Genomic DNA, 21,982 nt, shown 5'->3' with positions numbered 1-21,982 from the left:
CGCAAAGAAAAAAATAAAATTGCCGAAAGTTTGAATAGGAATTCCAAAACTGGAGTAAAAGTCTCCCTCAACATTTGAATGTTTTTCACGAAAGACATATATGGGCCTACTGTTATTTTTGCTCGATGATAAGAAATGGTTTACGTTACTCATATGGAGACACGCAATGGATTCAGAAAAGAAATTAAACCGCAGAGACCGTTGTCCACAAGTCATCACATTAACCTAAAGACCGAGATACAGAGGTTACAAATATCTGCATGGGAACTGGAAACAGGACGGCGATTGGGTGCCAAAACTGGGTGGGGGCAAGGACTTAAAGTGGGGGCTACTGTCCCCCTAATCGCAGCAACTGACTGGAAATATACTATATATGACTAGTGCTTCACGCTTAAAACAGCATTAATTAATCCTTAATCTTTCAGTCAAAATTGCAACGAAAACACCACACTGTCACACACACATGTACTTGGCACAAACCTTAAACACAATGAAGAATTTCCACACAGTTTGAAATGTTCTGCTAATCGGCCATCTAGGTGCCTAATACATGGGAACACGGGATTTCCGTATCAGGGTTCACGACGAAGGTGGTAGACAGGAATGCTTTACTTAAGTACATATCAAAGATGCTTGCACACACTCCGTCTAGGGTCTGATTCTACTGTGTGCGAATTCTGAGAAATGTAAAATTGTCTTTTTTATCCCCAAGTGTTACGTTACTGTTACGCATGCAATTACCGAAAATAGTAACCGTTACTATAATTGCGATACTTCCCAACTCTGGTAGTAGACAAGTTGAAAATTTCGCACCTCACCTACCTCTTCGCATATTATAAGGGTAATGTTCCGTCTTCATGTTTGTGTTGGAAGTAGTGGTTGAATAGTGCATGATACTCTGTTGTCCTTTCTTTCCAAAGTTGTTTTGTAAAAAAGTTAGATTTTTTCCTTCTTTTCAGAATTGAAACCGGGAAATTATAGACCACAGATCGATACAGATTGCGTGCTTGTGCCGGATGAGTTTGATAACAAAAGCAATGAGATTGAAATTTGCCATGGGCAACATCGTGTTAATTGAACAACAATATGTGACAGTAATTTTCCAATTTCAGTATGTTGATGTAGATGGAGCGACAGCATTCGCAATCATTGGTGGAAAAAAGGCACAAATCAATCCATCTGCATTGGTCTGTGGATCAACCAGGATGAGCGACGAATAGCATTCGTATATATGCGTATGTGTGTGATGTTAACAAGAGAGATAACATGTAATATTTTCTGTTATGTACCGGTTCATTTGATCCCTACGTGCGCAATTGGAAACCAAATTCATTTATTTCCGAAAGATAAATATGTTATTAAATCCATCGTTCGCGCAATTGAAGGATTTTGAATAAGAGAATAGCGTTATAAGTGCAGCCCACCTATTGATGTGTAGATCATATCCGAATTTTTAGCTGAGTAAAAAAAAGAACATACGAAACTTATTTCTTCACCTAACATTATTGTACAGCCACCAGTAATAATAATGGAACACCTAGACCGTGAAATATTGTCTTCGCTGCAGTGTGTTGTGTGTGTTGCGTAACTCTGCGGCGATAGAAGAATTTCCTGTTGAAGAGTTGCTATTGAAGTGGGCTCACGTCCTTATAGTTAGGCAACACACAGAACGCAGGGGAGGCAGTATTACAGGATCCAGGTGTCCCATGTGTATTGAGAACAAGATTTTTTCCCCCAAGCTATCCAGTAATATCTTGCATTGTAATTATGTAAGGGACGACATCGCCGTTAAGAAAGGTTATGTCTGCAATTTTGGCAGATTTTGTATTTACAGTCTTTTCATGTACACTTCTGTTCAGAGAAAGTGGCACACTCATTTGAGTTGAAGTCCAGCTTCGTGTCTGGAAGTACAGTCGAAGTAGGTGTTCGGAAAGCAGCAGTGTTGCTTACTATCAAACATTTTAATCACATACAGGGCATTTTGTGTCTCCGAGACTCGAAGAAAAGAGCTAACGAAAAGATTGCAGCGTAAATATAAATTAACTGGAATTTCCACGTCTACATGTAAATGTGAAATTATCCTGAAATTTACTTGAGAATGCAACGCGTTTTTGACGTTCGTGACGAAGTGGTTATCACAATTCGTTAGAATGCGAGGGTCCCGGGTTCGAATTTGGCCTGATCATGGGTGTTCTTTTTTGAGTCTCTCTTCATCGTCGCGACTAGAAGAAATCAACACTAAATAACGAAAAAAGAAAACTCAATTAGAATAAGCGAGGTGGAAAAAGTGCTGTTGTAATTCCTGAAAATGATGCAAAAAAAAAATTACTTATTTTATCTTGCGGAAAAAGTGTTTTCCTAGCCCGGGAGAAAGCTTGAAGAATATATAAACTCCTTTCCCACCCACTTTGGCAATCAGAATTTTTATTTTTAAAAAAATCCATTTACTGTTAATGACAGGACAGTCGGTGACTTATTGTTAATAGCCTGGATGACTGATGTGGGGGGGGGGAGGGTGCCTCCTCTCATGTGCCTCTCTGGCTGTGACATAAGCTCTTCTTGCTTCGGATTTCTATTATTTTTCCCATCGCATATTCAGTGCCGACTGTGCGATTCTGTTTGCCAAAGTGGGTGGGGAAGAAGTTTATATATTCTTCAAGCCTTCTCCCGAGATAGGAAAACATTTTTTCCGAAAGAAAAATATACGTTTTTTGTGCATCATTTTCAGGAATTACAACAGCACTTTTTCCACCTCGCTTATTCTAATTGAGTTTTCTTTTTTCGTTATTTAGTGTTGATTTCTGCCATTTTCGGCTACTCGCGACGATGAAGAGAGACTCGAAAAGAGCAACAATGCTTAGGTCAAATTCGAACCCGGGGCCCTCGCATTCTAACGAATTGTGATAACCACTTCGTCACGAACGTCAAAAACGCGTTGCTTTTTAAATACATTTCAGGATAAATTCATATTTTCATTGCTTTGATTGTAGACGTGGAAATTCCAGTTAATTAATATTTATGCTGCAATATTTTCGTTAGCTCTTTTCTTTGAGTCTGAGAGACACAAAATTCCCTGCATGTGGTTAAAGGGATTGATAGTAAGCAACACTGCTGCTTTCCGAACACTTACTTCGGCTGTACTTCCAGACACGTAGCTGGACTTCAACTCAAACGAGTGTGCCACTTTCTGTGAACAGAAGTCTATACTATAAGATGGGCCAAAGAGAAGCCGTAACACCCATCAACTCCTCTCCTTTCCTCTCGTTTCGAATAAGAGAAAGTCGCTGACATCTTGTTACCATCGCCTTGAACAACATTTTGTGATTTTAAATATCACAAATGAAGAACCCATATTCTTTTCTTTACGATTTGGCACACACACACAGGAGACGTTTAAATTTCAGCGAGAAATGCAGGGTCGACTAGGACTTTGGCATACCGTGCCACTGTTACACCAACTGATCTATACGGAACCGAATTTTTTGTTTTCGCTGTTTTACGCGTGCCAGTGCCAACAACGGGATCTGTTGCCTTTGAAACACCGATGACGTCGACAGTGCCTAGTTTCTCCCAGCGTAGACTATGGGAATGGTTCAAGTTTATCTGTTCCGCTTGCTTGATGTCGCAATGGGATTCTTATTGTGCCGACGTGACGTCATTTTGATTAATGGCACTCCCGGGAATTTACTAATTACTGTACTGGTGGTCGCTCACATGATTTACTATTTCCCGTGTGTGCTGCATGTGATACTCTCACCTTGCTCGGTTCTTCAACAGAGGTCTTGAAAGAGGGTTATGTAAAATGATGGTAATTATATCTAAATATGTAGATACAGACAGTAAATATATATAAGGTGTTCTGAAGTACCGAATTAAATGTATTTTTGTAATTAATGTTAGAATAACTGAAATTCAACCGTAAATAATACGCTATATCTAGAGGCACATATTTTTAGTAAATAAAAAGGCAAAATTTCGGTACAAAAACTGAGTCAATTTCGGGTTCAAAAGCGGTAAATAAAATGAAATATCGGTGTTATAGCGGTGAAAAAATGGATGAAAAGTGGTATATAAAAAGACATATTGGTTTTAAAATTGTGAAAATAATCCTAAATTTGATTTAAAAACTACACTTATTCCACAGAATTAACATTTCACTTCTAATAGCACATTTATGTAATCATCAGAGTATTAAGTTTATTTCTGTGTAAAGGAGTCCATTTTTGCTTCTCCAATATTAACAGCAGAATTAATCAATTTTCCGGGAATTGCATAACTCTCACGATAATTCAGACCTCGGAAGGTGTCACGGCGGTGAATAAACCCTGAATTTCGTGTTAAGAGTTAATTTCGCTTTTTGCAGTTCATTTCGCATTATTTCGTGACAAAATATGGTCACAAAATGCACCTCACACCTTTCAAAAACATGAAAAATTAACACTACAATGTGTTTTTTCAAATTTCGTTTTTTCGTCAAAAACGAAATATGCATGCCCCTAGCTATATCTAGTTCACCGAGAGATGATACTGAAGTATCTAGTAATATCTACAATAACCAGTGCGTAATAAATTAGACAGAACCTTCTAACATGTATCTAGAATAGGTGTATTTTTATTATTCTAAATGATAAACACAGATACTGAGCGAATAACTATTCGAGCTTTTATATAAATAACTTATCTTAATAACATAACCTGTGGCTCTACAGGCCTGTGGCCTCTCTCTCGACTGCCAGTGTCCCTCCCACAATCCTACCTAGAGGTGTAAAGATCATCAACCAGTAATGGAGTGACGTGGGCCAGCACGTCGAACCCTCAGTCGTTATAGAAGATTTGCCAGACCGGGTTACGCTACTCACTCGTAGCTCCCAAATTTCCTCACGATGGTGGGTTAGCACCGGTCCTATACACAGGCTGAACCCAGGCGGACTCGAACCCATGGCGCACGGCCACGGCGGAAGACTAATGCCGTATCTTACGAAATAGTAACGTTTCCTTCAAGAAGTATCACATAAAGATTCTTACCACCCAAGATTTTGCTCACATATTTCTACCATTAGATTAATTGCAACTGTGTAGATGGATTAGTGACGATGATTAGGACGACAGAACGAGAACATAAAAAAACAGTATTTACTTAGATATGTTCCTAGTCTGCTGAAGACAGCACATATGTACATGTTGCAAGAACAGAATCAGTCAAATCATCGCGATTGATTTGTAGGTAAACGTGCTAAAAATCCTTCCAACCAATCCAACGACAGTTGATCCACAATCCTGGTACATCAGGATAAAACACTTGAAGTTGCATGTATGTTATATTGTGCATGAATGATCTTTTCATAAATAGAAGAATGTCCATATCTCCGTAGCGATATCTTATTCTGCCATTAGAAGCACATTGTTACTCACCCTGACCTGAAGCATTTTGCGAATGGAGCTTGCTTCCTACTTATTTTCTTTGGTTTAGAACATAAGTCATCCAAGAGAAGCTAATTTCCATCGCATAAAATAGGGAAAATAGATTTATTACAAGCTTGGCTCAAGTATTCGAACCGAATGAATAATCCTGTGTCCAGTAGATATGCATCAGATTTCTACAACACACTTAAAGTAACATACTCTTGGTGTGCTGCATACGAATCAACCTAAGAATGACGTCCCAACCAAGTTCATAGATTAGGACTGGATTGTAAGGAACAGCAGCTTGTGTTATGAATAATGAGACACGTAGTTTAAAACCAAGTAGATCTGTAATGAACCACCAAGGGCTATGCACTTCACTCAAGGTTCCCCTTTACCAACGTGGGAGTCAAGATCTTTGAAGAAATCGACAAGCACACGGCTCATGTTTGTCCGGAGATAACATCGAAGATATTTACCTGGCTCCTGCTCAAGTAAATTGCCTCGGCTTGTCAGCCACAAGCCATTGCAATTACAAATCTAACCGGCAGAGAGCGCCGCAGTCTACATTATTCTCGGTCACGTAGATTTTATGCTCGTGCTTAGGACGTTGTACAAATTTGCAACTAGAGATTCGATGAGTTGCATCTTCTGGTAATTGAGTGTGACGTCATGCAGTCTAGAATGCCAGTTCTTATTTCTTTGGCCACACAGTTAAAGTAGATTTATCTGTAGTGTGGTCACAGATCATGCAGATGGCTTGCTTAAATCATTGCGATACTCCTCAACAGGATTTGCGTGAACGAAAATCAATGCGAGAGGCATCACATACTGCGCATTTATTACTTTGAAAATAAAGATGCAACTAGTGCACAGTGGGTTAGAGAGTTTCAAAAGTGGAACAACACACTCATAATTTAAAATGAGTTAGCAAAAAGAATTGAAAATGAGAAATTATTAATATCTGTATAAGATGGTTATTGGAGCAATTATTACATGAAATTGCCTCCAAATGTACTTGTTGATACAATTTTATCTTCTTTTGTTTCAAAATACATTTGAATGGTGACATGTAAGATCTGACACATTTTAATCATGGATAAAACAGAAAAGAATGAAGATACAACGAATCTAATAGCATGATAAACTCAACAATTTTACGTAATTCAATCGAAGAGTTATATGCCCTTTGTTTATACACTTTTACATGTGCTACGTTTATCGCAAGGAGAATATCGAAGCGAAAGTAGATATCTTACCATGTTCGGGTCAGCATGTCAACATCCACAGTGGCTGTATTTTTTCTTATCCTCGCTTTCAGTTAATCAATGTCTGTCACTCGCGTCGTGTAAACAATGTATTTCACATGTTCCCAGGGGAAAAATCTTCTCTGACACTCTCAACATTACTTGTGCAGGGAAGTCGGGGACACTTGTTGGCTAGCTTAGGACACTTTCCGTGGAACTTTCTGATAATGTGTTCTAAAGTTTCTCTGAGTTTGAGTTACCGATTGCGTTACAATAAAGCATCACACAGTTTGAGCTCTGTTGCGAAGGCACCATTTTCTTCCGACGTGGAGGTACTTAAAAAATTCTTCTTTTCAGAACTGCAAGCCATCCATGAACAGATCGTTATGTAGAAATACAGAAATAAGTTTTGCGTTTACAATGCGCTACGTCAGGCATGCATGTATACAGGGTGAGTAGCATAATATTACCACCGGAAGTATTTCGTGAACAACAATAAATACTGAAAAACTGCTTTCGCAGATATAAAGGTATGAGAGGACACAATACGTTCAACTACGTAAGGAAGTACGATTTCCGACACAAACTTACGTTTTTTTAATGGAAACCCCATTTCATTTTTAGTGCAATTGAAAGTAGGGAAAAATTCATTAAGAATGGCGTTGTTACATTGTAATACGTCAAGTAGTTATCAAGTAATTGTAACGTGTAATTCGTTGACCACGCGTTGTACAACATGTCGCTTCACAGGCATTTGCCAAGAGAAAGAGCTAATGTGCCAAGAATTTCAGTTTTATGATAGAGATCATTGTAAAAACAATTTTAGAAATTTACTTCAAAAACAATTTGGTGTAAATCAAATTAACATATTACAAGTCTGGGTAAGGCTTTGTAAAAATCTACGAGATGAGATCGAGAGCACACCCCTTCGATTGATTGATCGATTTGTTTTAAGTCCACTTTTTGCACAGTAAGGCTAATCGGGACTGGACCTACAGCTTAAGGTGGAATCCGAACCATTATGTGACTCCACCGGGTATCAAACCCAGGACCACTTGATTACAAGGCGGCGACGCAACCACTGCGCCATCGGGGAGGCCCTCAGACCCTTCGAGACTTAGACAAAATTATCTGATTATCTACCTGATTATTTTTAGATAAGTTATATATTGTGTTTTTAATAATCAAAGTCAGTCCATTAGTGGGAATTGTCAACCTGTGCTGCGTGGTTGCATATATATCGAGGATATAGTTTTTCGAGTGCTCGTAGGTTGGAAAGGGGACGCCAAACAAGATAACGTTATTAACAAAGGTTGTTTACCTTTAGCCTCCATACGGTGTGAAAGTTTCTACAGTGACACGTTCTACATGTTATTCATACTGTACAGAATTAACACACATGATTTGAAACATAAATTTGTCACGTTTAATGGAATCCAGGTGCAAAGAATTGATGCGGATAGAAATATACAGGGTTATTATAAATGATTGACCCGATTTCATAAATGCACTGTAGCTTTATTATTTGACATATTGTCAAAAAACTTTGCAGACGTCTAGAAAAACTCAAAAAGTTTTTTTGTGACATATTACAAGTGCTCTATATGTTCCCCCCTAGCAATTCTGCAAATATCAAGTCGATAATCAAGTTCTTCCCACACTTGGTGCAGCATGTCCCTATCAAGGCTTCTGCTTCAATCGTTTCCGTAAGATCTTCCAAATGGTAGGCTGTGGATGTTCAGCTCTCTGCTTGCTTTGTTCGTCGACTTCTGTGGGCTTCGTGCAAAACTCGCTTGCACGTGCTCAACCGTTTCTTCAGTCACTGTAGGCTGACCAGTTGATTTTCCCTTACAGAGGCATCCTGAAGCTGTAAATTGTGCATACCATCGCCGAATGGACTTGGCAGTTGGTGCGGAAGTGTCGTTGCACTGTTACGACAGACTAATGTGAATGAAACTCGAGCATAACATAAGCTTTCTCTCTGCCTGTTTCCATATTGAATAAATGCTCACTGCTGCGCTCTCGTGGCAGAAATCAGAAGCTAACCTGCAACAAAAAAAAAAACTTTTTCTGTTTTTCTACATGTCTGCAAAGTTTCTTGACAATATGTCAAATAATAAAGCTACAGTGAATTTATAAAATTGGGTCAATCATTTATAATAACCCTGTACATTTTGTAAACTCAAAACCTTTTTCTTGATCTATCTAGCAGTCAAGTGGTCATTGTTCGCCTTCAGGTGCGACATCGAGAGCATGGCTTCCATCTAAGACAGACACTGGCGTACGCAGCCCCCCTCCGAAATTTTGAGAGAATCAACATTTTTGCAGGCAAATACAAGCAGTGAAGAACTCTGGGTAAACCAGAGTGATAAATGTAAAAAAAAATCCCTTTAAATGACCCTGTATTGCCACTTTTCAGAATAGAAAGCTCTAAATATGCAAAATATCTTATTATTTATACCATCCTAGTACTATCCACCTTTACAATTCCAGCCCCTCCCGAAAAAAATTCTGCGAATGCCAGTGAAGGCAGGAGAGCTTTTCTCACGTTCACAAACCTGTTATTCGCATGCAACGGCATTTCCGTACCAAATTTGCTGAATATCAATTTTAGAGGGCATGAAATTCGTATGCCGTACTCCAATTTTAAATGAAGGGGTGCGTATGTAAGAGAAAGTTGACAGCCAGGGCAAGTAGGGAAGAAACAGTGGGGCGGCTCTCGAGTTTACCCAGTCGGTGAAAATCACCATGCTTAATATTTAACACCCGAACAATTGATCAATGACTTTTGACTGACGCTTCCGTACAAACAAACAACTTTGTTTCAGAAAGAGAACACACAAGGTTTACAAAGTGCAGTGAAAAGAAGAAATTAGACTAATGCAAATGCCCAGACGGTAGCTACATTCATTGTGTATTTTTTATTGTCTTGATGTGTTTATACAGCAGTTAATTATTTTTTGTATTTTACGTCCTTTTTCTTCCATTTTAGGCTAACTACGGTGGTCATGAATGATCACTTGATATAATTGATAAAAAGTTCCTAAGAAAGGAACATCAGGCCAGGTGCGGGACTCGAGCCAGTAAACTTTCGTGCGAGATAGTGAGTCGACTACTCAACGCTGTCGGCCATGCAGTATTTTTTATCATTTTATTATTTCTATACTCCGAAAAAGTTTTGATATGGTTGCAAAATGTAGCCTGTGCATTTTCTGTAAACCTGAAGCCAATGTACAGTACCCCCCGTCTCATCCATGCAAAAATAAAAGCTAATAATTATTACTATTATTTTTACACTGACATAAAGATTAGATTTCCACCTAACACGGTCACCTTGTGCTATATCTCGAACTTCATCATAAACGCAACAGGGTCCGTATGTAATCTTGTTAGGCAATGCTCTATACTTCTAGTGACAATGTTGAATCACCATTCAGCACGTGCCTTTGTGAACATTTCAAAACAATGCCTCGTAATAATATCGTGAACATCTGTCGCCATTGTTGAAAGTAAATAACTGGTCATCGCAGTATAAACATGATCTATCACTCCGAAGTACGAGTCCCTTTTTTTCATACCAGAATCATGTCTAGAAAGTCACGTAAACGCTGCATTTAAACAGAGACAAAAGACTGTCTGCTGATAAGCAACATCTTGCTGCGGTGCGAGACAGTTGACTTACCGAGTCTGTGATTCACAATTGATTTTGAGTCAGAGACTGTGACGTATACCAACGTTACGTACGTGCTTTGTTTCGTTCTTCCCAGAAAGATGATACCAGTATAATTGCTCGATGCTTTCCTGTTGTGTAATGACTACAGAGCAGAAAAGCAAACACAGTTGCAAGGTTCTACGGAATTCTCGTAACTTCTTTTCCTGAATTACATAGTTTCCTCAACATACTAAACATACTGAGAACTAAAATCGCAAGCAGTAGCGCTTCATAACAGAGCCCGCCTGATTGTTCAACATTACACTCAATAAAACCATAGATGTTGAAGCAGTAAGTAGAGTGCCGAAGGAGTTTAAAAGAGTGCCCTGTAAAAGGTCTGGCGTCCCATTAATCAGGGTGATTGATATTAAGGAGGTAACGGTGGCCCACAGTCCTCCAGAATAGCAGCTGCACCCTCAGTCTTTTTTTTTTAAAGAAATTATGCTTCGTCTATCAATATACAATGGCATAATTATTGTATTTTGCACTATTATACGTGTATATGATCTTTCAAACTTGCAAGAATTTTTATACGTATATTTCTTATCTGCATCTTGCCCCCTCCCCTCTTCTAATTTTTTCTGGAGTCGCTGCTGATTATTATTTTTGCCATTTTTTTTAAATCACTTTGAATTACATCAGGTTTATTACTTTAAATAGTTATCTATATTAACGATTTCTTGGTAATGGCAGAATCAAGTTGTCCACGACCAGTTCATTCCGTTTCTCGCAATATGAGATTCTTTTCGAATTGAAACAAAACCATCAGTAAAATACACAAGGATCTAACTACAATAGTTCAAAATCATGCCGTAAGTGCACAGAATGTAAAATATAAGTATGAAAAGATCAAGTAATGACTGTTAACACTTATATTTATAACACTTGCATCATATTTACAATATTCTAGGAAAAACTATTCTAATAACGATTCCCTTTATGCCGTAATAGTTGTACTCAATATAGCCTACTACCATAGTAACTTATTGTTGATTGGGTGATTTGCTTTATTTTACTTTGCAAACACACATGGACAGAACACACCAGCCTCACAGAGGATTATACTGGCTGTGAGTGGAGACGCCAGAGCCTCGTTAGTCTACAAAATACAGTCGAGGGGGAAGATAAGTTGACATTTTGGTGTCTTTATAAAGGATTAACCCGTACTCCCATAGTAACGCACTGTAAATTACCCAATAAAGTAAATAAGGCCCTAGTAACGCATTGTAAATTACCCAATAAAGTAAATAAGGCCCTAGTAACGCATTGTAAATTACCCAATAGAATAAATAAGGCGAAATACGCACTTCAGAGTTTTGCCACGAGGCAGTTTCGGCTAAATAAGAGAGCTTTGGTACAGTTAAAGAGACAACAGGTTTTATTTTTATTTTAGGAGCGCTCATATTTCTGGCAAACCTGATATCATTTTTGCTTCGGGTTGTTTGCTGAGTGAGGAAGTTGCTGTTTGCGTACGAATATTAAAGAGGAGAGGAATAACATTTGCGTACATCAAGCACGGAGGCGGGGAATTCTCTACCTAGAGCTCTAAAACAAACCAATAACGGGTACCACTGGCTGTAAAATCATTAAAGATTTCCGACCTTTAACATCATACTGGTCTAAAGAAACCTAAATATGCGTAAAACATTACACGATTGTTATTGTTGTTATTATATTGAGTGCGTTCAGTCGTCGTCTAACGATCTGGCCACAGAGGTTCCAGGATTCGAATTCCTGCATGCGTATTCTTTGTGAGTGTTCCTTCACTTTCATCCACTCGTCATTCACCCTGTCGTCGCCATTGGTCACAAGTAGCCGAAAGGCGACGCTAAGCAACAAATTAACCACCCTATGGAACTATTAATTGGTTCATAAGATTTATAGCACAGTTAAAAATATATCAAAATGCGAAAGAGCGTATTGTCTGTATTTCGTCATATTAAATCTCTCTTCTGCTACCTTTGGCTAATCGCAACGATGAGGATGACGCACTAAAATGCCTTTTTCCTTTGTTCCCTCGCCAGATTTTTTTTTCGTGTTTGAAAACAGCATCAGACCATTTTTGAGAGAGAACACACGAGCCTGCTTTTGTCCATTTTAGTCATAAGCGCCTATTTCGAAACTACTTCCTCTTTGAGTGCCTAAGATGTGAAAATTATTAGAATATCTACATATTGTGGTTGGAATTCGAGTTTGCTTTGAACATGTTCGTAATCCGAATTTATTGTAATTCATCAGAAGTCTAAGAAAAGTCACTGGAATACCTTATCAAAATCCATCATGCGAAATCCAGTTTTACAATGGGGCATCCCTATTTTATTTTTTTATTTTCTTCTTAAAAATAATCTGTATTAATTAACTGAGGCAGCAGGCTTGAAATCTGCATCTTTTCCAACTCCCACTCATGGTTTCATGCTCTTCAAAAAGAGGACATTGAAAGTAACGGTTTGATATAACGCGCCACATTTGCAGGTCAAAAGTTACTCTGTGCATTCACACAAAAATGGCCTCTCCGGATTCGCGTTATGAAACAGCTTCCAATAAAACATCCCAGTATTATTGTGTAGTCGCTGTAAAGGAGAAAAACAATAGATGAATCGTAGTATGTGATGCGACACCGAAGCGTCACGATGGTAGACTGCGCCAAGGGTGCATGTGCACCCTTTGTAAGCCCCGCACAAATTCCTTCGCTAATGATAACACCATTAAAGCAAGATTTACCGTACATATTGCGACTAAGCGATGTACTTCGATGGGGATAGACATGTCCCAACTGTAGGCCCAGTCCAGATTGGTCATTTATACAACTACTGTTATTTAACTGCTAGTCAAAAACAGTTCATTTTAAAACTGTCATAAATAATTTATTTCTCTCTCTTTTTACATTGTCTTCTGTATGAAGTAGTTACGAAATTGTATATACAGTAATATCATTTTATTCTTAATATATTTTTGTGGTGTCGTCGTCTTGTAATCAAAGGGTCCTGGGTTCGATTCCCGGTGGAGGCACATAGTGGTTCGGATCCCACTTTAAACTGTACATCCAGTCCCGATTAGCCATACTGTACATAAAGTGGACTTAAAACACTAACTCAATCAATCAATCAATTAATATATTTTTGTCTCGTTACCCTTCCTACAGAGTGACTACAAAATATGGGTCAAATGTTTGATAAGCAGTAAAACACTGAAGTAAAACACAAGCAAGTGATACTACACGTAAATATATGGTTTTCCACATAGTGGTCAACTTTGTCACTATTCATACAGATGCAAGATTTGAAGTCTTATTTTGGCGTACTTGCATGCGTTTCTTCTGAACATCGGACATCATCAACCTCTCATTTTCGGCGGTTTTGACCTATTAAACACTTGCTCCTTACTTCGTGGCCACCCTCTGAGTTTGGTACGTTTCTGTGTTATAAAACTAATCATAAAGTCCGATTGCCGTTATCGAAACCGGTGTTGTGGTTACATTATATAATTTAACCATAATTATTATTTTAATGGTGATTTCACGCTGCTAAGAGAATCAACACTAATAATAATTGTAAGCTACTATGCTTGAGACCAGATAAATATAAAATTGATTTTATCGGTAAAATTCACATCCCTTATAGTATGATCCGAACCATATAGATCACAGATCCTGGAACCACCAATGGTGACAATATTCAAATTTCAGGACTAACAATTGATGAAATTGAGTTCATGACAAAGTTTTCCCAGAATTCGGTGCAAGTGAGATGAATCTGAGCTTCATATGTCCTTCGCCAGAAAGCTACACTATCCTCTCTCTTCTCCAATTGTTGCAGATCAACACCAAAGCTAAATTATAACATAGTCCTTGTATATTTTTCATTATTTTTTTTACTATGTAGTGTTTGATGCAGTCCTCAACTTTCATCATGTCACAAACACCAAAGCCGTGTTCATACAAACAAAATGTGTGACTTTGCTAAATTGAATGATTTATGTTACTTCTCTTTTCTGTCATTTTTGGCTAATCGCGAAGAACATGTGCGAGTAACGTTGTTTAATTTCACCTTTTTATCGGTCTGCGCATTAGATGTCTGTGGTCAAAATGTTGTCGAAAAATTCAATAAATTTCTCTGCCACTACAGGCACAAATTTTCCTTCATCCAGTTGGATTTTTCCAATCCTCCGAAATGAACACGCACAAAAACTAATCTTTGATTCGAAAGCCGACGGAGCACACTCCATTCAAACAAGAAGCCATTGTCTGCTGAACCACGATTTTTTTTATTCACTTGTGCATAAATACAAGAGCGGGAGAAAAAGGCAGGCTTTATTTTCAAGCTTCGTGCTGGTGTTATCGGTGCTTGTGTAGAACGTGCAGACCATGTGTTATTTGTGGACGAACGACGAAACGCAAATTATTTTACGAGCTGTCAATGTTCTACTCCCCCTTTTTTGTCGGAGGGAAGCAAAAAAAAAAATGTAGGGGAAGAATCCAGCCGAGTGCATGTTCGTGAGCCACAGAATGTCTTCACTAAATCACCCGTATGCGATTTCCCTCGTTGCACAGACTAACAATGGCCAGTGATTATAAATTAGACCACGGCCTGGCTCCACTGCTCATATTTGGTGGCCAGCTGTGAATCAAAGCTGGTGAAGCCAGACCGCAGGAAAAAGAAGACCTAACGCGCACAGGCCTCCTTCTTCTTCTTTTTGTAAGTGAAACACTAGCTCCTATTGCTTCGGGGATACCAGCTGCTGTTTCGTGATTGTCTGACCGAACGATCCAACTTAGATTTGAAATAGATTTGTCATATTTCGATCAGGTTACTGCGGAACTTAAATGCTTTTGAGACAACCTTGCTTAAATAAAACATGAATTTTCCTGTACATAGCAAATCTTCTCGCAAACTGTGAAAACATGATGCAATGATATGGTATATAATTTGCGAATACCCAGTGGCGTATTTACGATTTTAATTTTGGCGTGGGCCGATACTTGAATTAATTCCACCTTGATCAAACGCGGTAATTAGGAAAAATGAAACTAGATACAATTACACAGGTGGGTCCGTCCAGGGTATTCAGCCAAACATGATTAGGCGACGTCACGTGGTGGCCCTTGAATTTCGAGAGAATAATAGTAGGCTATATTTGAAATTTTTATGCAATTTCCATGAGTGTCTTACGTTCCATGTATTAACTTACGTTGAATTATTCGTAGAAAGACGTAATTTGAAGAATAACACTGTAAAACAGCCATTCTTTGCAACTTTGTCAGGACTTACAATCTACATCAACACAGAAAACATGGTTTACATCCCACCTGGATGTATGCCACCTTATCTTGCCCTTGCAGAGTGATGTTGAAATCTTCTGTCAGGTGGGGTTGATTTTGAAAAGTGTATTAAAATAAACTTCCAAAAATGTTATGTGAAGGTCATGGTTTCCTAAATCCACTATCGGTTAGTGTTATATCGTTAAGTAGAACTCCAATGCTGTTTTTATCTGCCAAATTTTAACCTTCCACATTTCCATGAAAGAGCATATGGTTCTGCAGTTCTAAAAAAGCTATCCTTGGTACAAAACACGAAGCTTTTTTCAGTGCTTCGAAAGGAACTCTAACGCTCGAGATAAAAGACGGTGTTCTGGTTAGCGTATATACATACAGATGTACAGTGAGATCCATGAGTATTACCGTACAAATTATCCATCGCCATGTTCGTGCAGTTTATTTGACCAAATAAGAGATTCAAGAATTAAAACAAAACTGAAAACTTGCTGTTGACAACTTCTGAACCAGCATACATAAAAAGCCATCGCTTAAAAACACATGGGATGGAAGAAAAAAATGAAAATATGTAGTCATGGACAATTTGCACGGTAATACTCATGGGTCCCACTGTACAGTATATATAAATCCTAGTCTTCTGACATCGGTTTCGCGTGAAAATAAAGAGAGAGAGACTGAAAATTCAATTTTCAAGATGTATTTAATTATTGTGTTTGTTTAAAAAAATTCATTGAACGTCACGCATAAAATTCCCTAACAGAGCCCTGTACGTCCGCTCAGTGGTGGCAAGTCTAGAACGCACCACAGATTGGTTATGCAATTACGCCTACAGATGGTGTTAGCTTCGGTTCCGTAAGGCTCGCCGCAATTCGTTAACGACCCATTAAACGGCAAGGGTAACAGCAAAATTGAAATGGGGACCACGTCGTCATGATGCCCCGCTTTGGACACAGCAACGGGCATGTAAATGGCCGCGCTTTCATATTTGCCCTCGTAATATATTGTCATTCCCATTGTGGGAGCGCGCGCTGATTGTAGGTGTACGCGGGACAGCTTCGCACCATAAATAAGGCACCTCACAAAGCAAACCGCGCTGTACAAAAATATCCACGCCCTCTGATCTGCCCTGAATTGTATCGTTCTGTTCCGAGCGCGTCTGGACTTGGGAGAGAATAATTCGAGTGGGTGACGTGCGAAGTGAGACTGATATTGTTGGTGGCAATGTGTTTGTCATGGGAAGACGTGCTCTGGTTAGGAAATTAGTTTGAAATAGGGCAAGATAGATTTTCAGAAGTGCACAGCAAGGAATGAACGAATGATTGCATTATCAAGTGGTTCCTTTTATTTTTTCTGGTAACTTCGGATGCTCTTCGTTTTGTAAGACTACTACTTGCGTGCTTCCCCCCACCCCTCCTTCCCCAACCTTCATATAGAAATTGTACTTTTCCAGTGTCCATGGTAAGAATCACGGCTGTGGAACTTAGGATAGTAATTAACATTCATTCAGAAGCGTAACAAAATAATCCGCTGCTGTATACAGTGAGTGCGCACTGTTTTCGCAGGGGGAAAAAAGTCTGCAAAAAGCCACGGCTATGATATGAGCAGACGCATCTCCTGAACTCATGAGGAGCATGCTTCGGATGCGTCAATTGTGGGAAAAAGGACAGCTTGCTCTGCGACGACATTAATAAGCATTTCTACATTCTAAATTCTTCATATAGGAGAAGTATTTATTCTAGACGAGAGCGCTCAACTACGCGTATATTACATTTCTTGGATCTGAAGCAGTGATGTGCCGTAGACTATAAGTTTACGTCTACATGCGTTGTCTACACGTAATATACGCGTAAATTACATTGGGTTGTTGTTTACATAGACTACGTAGACAATCTACAGTGCATTAAAATTAATTTTCAAGGGTTTCATGAAAGTTAAGTGACACTTTCAACTATATTGGTTCCTAACGAAATGAAAAGAACCCTATTTACATCAAAATTTCTCTTCTCTTCTATTATCAACTATGGAAGAAGAAAAATAGTATGCAAAAAACAACAACAGATGGCAGTCGTGATGCAAGAGTGGCCCTTTTCCCATAAAACACTAGAATTTTTCCTATCTTAGGTTTCTTCCTAGGTGAGAAATTGTTCGAATTTGGAAGAAAGAGTATGAAAAGTTCTCCTCGCACATCAGCAACTGATACGCAGTATAATTTTCTTTTAATTCCATGGCGCCCTTTGCTAAGTTATCACCTTTCGCCATGTTGTTTACATATATTACGTCATCTACGTGTATAAAATAGTCTACGTGTAGAATGTAGACTATCGTTGTTTACGCGTAGACGAACATCACTGATCTGAAGTGAAAGAAAGTAATATTTATTTTCCCACAATTGACGCATACGTCACTTCAGATCCAAGAAATGAAATATAAACTTAGTTGAGCGCTTAAATAAATACTTCTCCTATATGAAGAAATTAGAATGTAGAGATGCTCATTAATGTCGTCACAGAGCAAGCTGTCCTTTTTTCCACAATTGACGCATGCGCAGCATGCGTTCAGGAGACCCCTCTGGATATGAGAACTTATTATTTCATAAAATTTGCTACGATGTATACCCGATGTTAAAATGATGTATGTGGATGACAAAGATTTTGTTCCAGAAATGCGTGTTCACTACTCAATAAAGATATTTTTATCTTTTCAGATTTCTCCACAACAATAAGTTGCAAAGGATTCCCGCTGGTGCGTTTAAAAATATGGAAGGATTGAAGCGATTGTAAGTATTTATTTCCATTTATGTTTTTTGCTTTGTCATTAATGATCAGGTGCAGTGTAGCTTGCACCCCTACCACTTCGCCTCCTCCAAAGAAGGTAGCAAATCGTCCAACTTTATTCTAAATTCTTTTCGGTACATTACTCTGTGTTGACAAATGCTTACGTAAAAATTATTTATGAAAAGAACTTTGTATTAAAGTTCTTTTTACGCAATGCGTAAATTAGGATCGGAATCCGTGGAAACCGAACCACGACATTAGTCGCCACCCCCAACTGATTGTTTGAATTGTAAAACTAATTTGAGTAGATAATTGAGACAAATGCCCTAACTTGGCCAAATGAGCATATTTTTCTTCTTTTGCTGTAAATCTACCACAACGGCGTAAATGTTAAAAATGTTTTGCAATTATGTCTGAGTACATTGACATCCGCAAAACTTTAGTAATCGACTTTATGGTTCAGGTTTTACATTCGTACTCTAAAGTCTGACATTCTCGGTTTGAATTCCTGATGGGCATGATACGAATATTACTACATATCGCTTCGTGTGCACTGTTGGAAGATAATTGCAAACAGAGACTTGTTCACCAAAAGTTGTCTGGTTATCACAAGGTTCGAAATGGACTCCTTTCAAAAATTAAGACCCAAATCGTTAACTCGAATAGTCTGTCTCGGATTAAAGGTATTATGATGGCACACCAGAGTTCTTGGATCGAATCCCATGTAAGCCATGAATATTTGTGCGAATCTCTCATTTCTTAAATTATCTACTCATCCCCATCGCTGCGATTAACCCGTAGGTAGGAAGACGTTATATAACCAAAAATCAATCTATTGATGCACTCTTTTGTGTGATGATATGAAGATGTGTTAGACAAACTATGTAAATTATATATTTCGAAATGGTTTACTAATTATTACATTATCTACGAGGGACGTTCATTAAAGATTTCCCCTGAACCAGTTCCCATGGACGGAGATAAACGAACATTGGTACAGAAATTAGTCCTTCTCTACATAGGAACCACCAATGGCCACACACTTTTCCCATCGCTATAAGTACCCGTGGAGACCTTGTTTGTAGAAGTCTACTGGTTGCTCCAGAAGCCATGTCTTGATCTCAGAAATCAATGTTTCATCGTCGTGGATGTGCGTTCCCTTCAGAAATGACTTCATTGTTGGGAAGGGTGGAAGTCTGATTGTGCGAGGTCTGGAGAGTATGGGGGATGAGGAAGGATTTCATATCCGCAGGACCATGCTTCTGTCTGGGCAACATGCGAGTTGTGAACTGGAGCGTTGTCTTGCAGGATGCGGACGGATTTGGTCAGCATGCCACGCCTCTTGGTTTTGATGGCCTTCCGCAATTTCTGCAGCAGTGAAGCATAGTACGTGCTCGTATTTGTGGTACCCTTCGCCAGGAAATCCATCATAATTACTCCATGCTGGTCCCAAAAAACAATGAGCATCAATTTGCCCGCTGAGGGTCTGACCAGGCTTTCTTTGGTGGTGATGAGTCAGGATGCTTCCATTGCTTTGACTGGGCCTTGGTCTCTGGGTCCTAGTGATTGACCCACGTTTCACACTGGTTGATTAGTCTGTCAAAAAAATTATCCTGGTTTTCCTAGCACATGGTCAAATTAGCCTGGGAGCACGTGACTCGTTCCTGCATTTGGAAAGGTGAGAGTAGGCGAAGAACCCATCGGGCAGACACCTTCCGCATGTGCAAATGATCATGGATGATTTTTTTAACAGACCCAACACTGATCTTGACATCTTCAGCTAGAACGGTTATGCGGCGATCCTCCCAAGATGGCGGCTTTCACTTGCCCATTGGTGTCTTAGTCAATGGCTGACTGAGGTCGCCCGGGAATGGAGGCTGTTTCTACTGAAGTTCGACCACACTTGAACTGACGATGCCAGTGCTTCACTACATGATACGATGGGACATTCTCTCCATAGGTCACTTTCATCTCATCAAAAGTTTCCTTTGATGTGCGGCCTCTCAAGTAAAGAAACTTGATGACTGCTTGGTATTCTACTGGATCCTTCACTGCACCTAGTCTCAATTCAGTACTTGTAAGACAATAACTAAGAGGAGTTCAGAATTGCAAATTACCTTATGACCTATGAACATATGTATCATTACACATATAAAATTTCAGTATTCTACATTAACTAGAACTGGGTCAGGGGAAATCTTGAATGAATGTCCCTCGTAAGTTTAATTATTTTGTCCCCTTCAGAAAAGCTTCCTATAAGTAGTGCGCTACGGATAATATCGAGATGAGTCTTGTTTCTCTGTCTCGTTTCGAATTGAAAATGCGTGTCTCGTTCTCGGTAACATCTCAAATTCAGAAACGTAAACAAAACTACGTATATTCATATACTCAACACAAAGATGGTAAGTAACGTTTGGGCCACCCTGAACAATATAAAAAGCACGCAGGACGTGCCACTGCTCAAAGTTTCATAGCGTATAAATCAGTGTTTCTCAACCGCCGGGCCGCGGTCTGGTATTGGACCCTGCCGCGGGAGCCTCACCTGAAATTCGACATTTTAGTTTGCGCTGCAATTTTCATTAACAAATATTTATAATTGGTAACAGTCTTAGACGTAATAGAACTATCACTCTTTATGATTAAGCCATAATTGATTTATTACTAAATAATTGCCAGTGTACATATCAATTGATGTATAGGGGAGAGTCGTACAGTACCGGCCGTCCTACAGTATCGGCCAATTGCTAGTTCGGACATTTGACGCGACATAGCAGTAGTTCACGGTAGTATGAGGGAGGGTATTCATTCGTGTGCGCTATAGTTCGGGATCACCCGCTTTCACGCAGTATTGTGAGAGCTGTGCCTGTGTTACTGTGAAGAGTCAACTGGCTGCGTGAGGGAAGTTATTTCTAGGGCCCTGGTATTCATGTTAGAGGTAAGTGTTTCATTTTATTATCAGATTCAGTTTATCGGTATTCTATAAGGACAAGAAAACCTGTAAATAGTTTAGCAAATTGATTATAAACAAAGTGTAATCGGAACTTTTGTCACCACCTAATGATCGTACAGTATCGACCAGCGAAGTGTCGTCCAGTATCGGCCACGCAGAATTTCGTACGCACCTACTGCAGTCCTGCTTGGTTTTGTTTTCAGAGTACGATGGCAGACGAGGAAGGCAACAAAAGAGGTAAATGGACTGAAGAGGCCATGAAAGAGGCGGTAAATGAGGTAATGACAAACAAAATGACAGCAAGACAAGCAGCTAGTATATATTGTTTACCAAGAAGCACGTTAGGAGATAGATTGAGAGCAATTCAACGTGGTATGGATATGGACCCGACACCTCAGATGGGCAGATTTAAGAAGACGTTTGATGACGAAATGGAAAAACAATTACTTTCGTATATGAAAGACTTGGACAATAAGTTTATGCCCCTCAGTAAATATAATGACAAAGAAGACAACTGTAGAAACTGCGCAATGCATAATTTGAGAGTCCTTTGAGGAAGATTGGGTTCAGTGTACCGAATGTGGAGTTTGGCACATGTTGAATCCGTAGACCAAGAAAATATTT

General features: G+C 39.1%; 1 protein-coding gene across 4 annotated transcripts in view; it reads left to right on the top strand.

Annotated features, from left to right (window-relative positions):
- Pxn (Peroxidasin) overlaps positions 1-21,982 on the top strand; it is a 490,196-nt gene that overhangs the window by 362,629 nt on the left and 105,585 nt on the right. For all 4 annotated transcript variants that reach the window (XM_083135735.1, XM_083135733.1, XM_083135736.1 and 1 more), the window contains exon 6: positions 18,339-18,410. In XM_083135735.1, coding sequence (XP_082991861.1) covers positions 18,339-18,410 — 72 coding nt within the window. The remainder of the gene's footprint in view (positions 1-18,338; positions 18,411-21,982) is intronic.

Source organism: Lepisma saccharinum, chromosome 14 (genome assembly GCF_977018435.1).
Source record: "Lepisma saccharinum chromosome 14, izLepSacc3.1, whole genome shotgun sequence".
Lineage (NCBI taxonomy): Eukaryota > Metazoa > Arthropoda > Insecta > Zygentoma > Lepismatidae > Lepisma > Lepisma saccharinum.
This window is presented reverse-complemented; position numbering and strand designations above follow the sequence as displayed.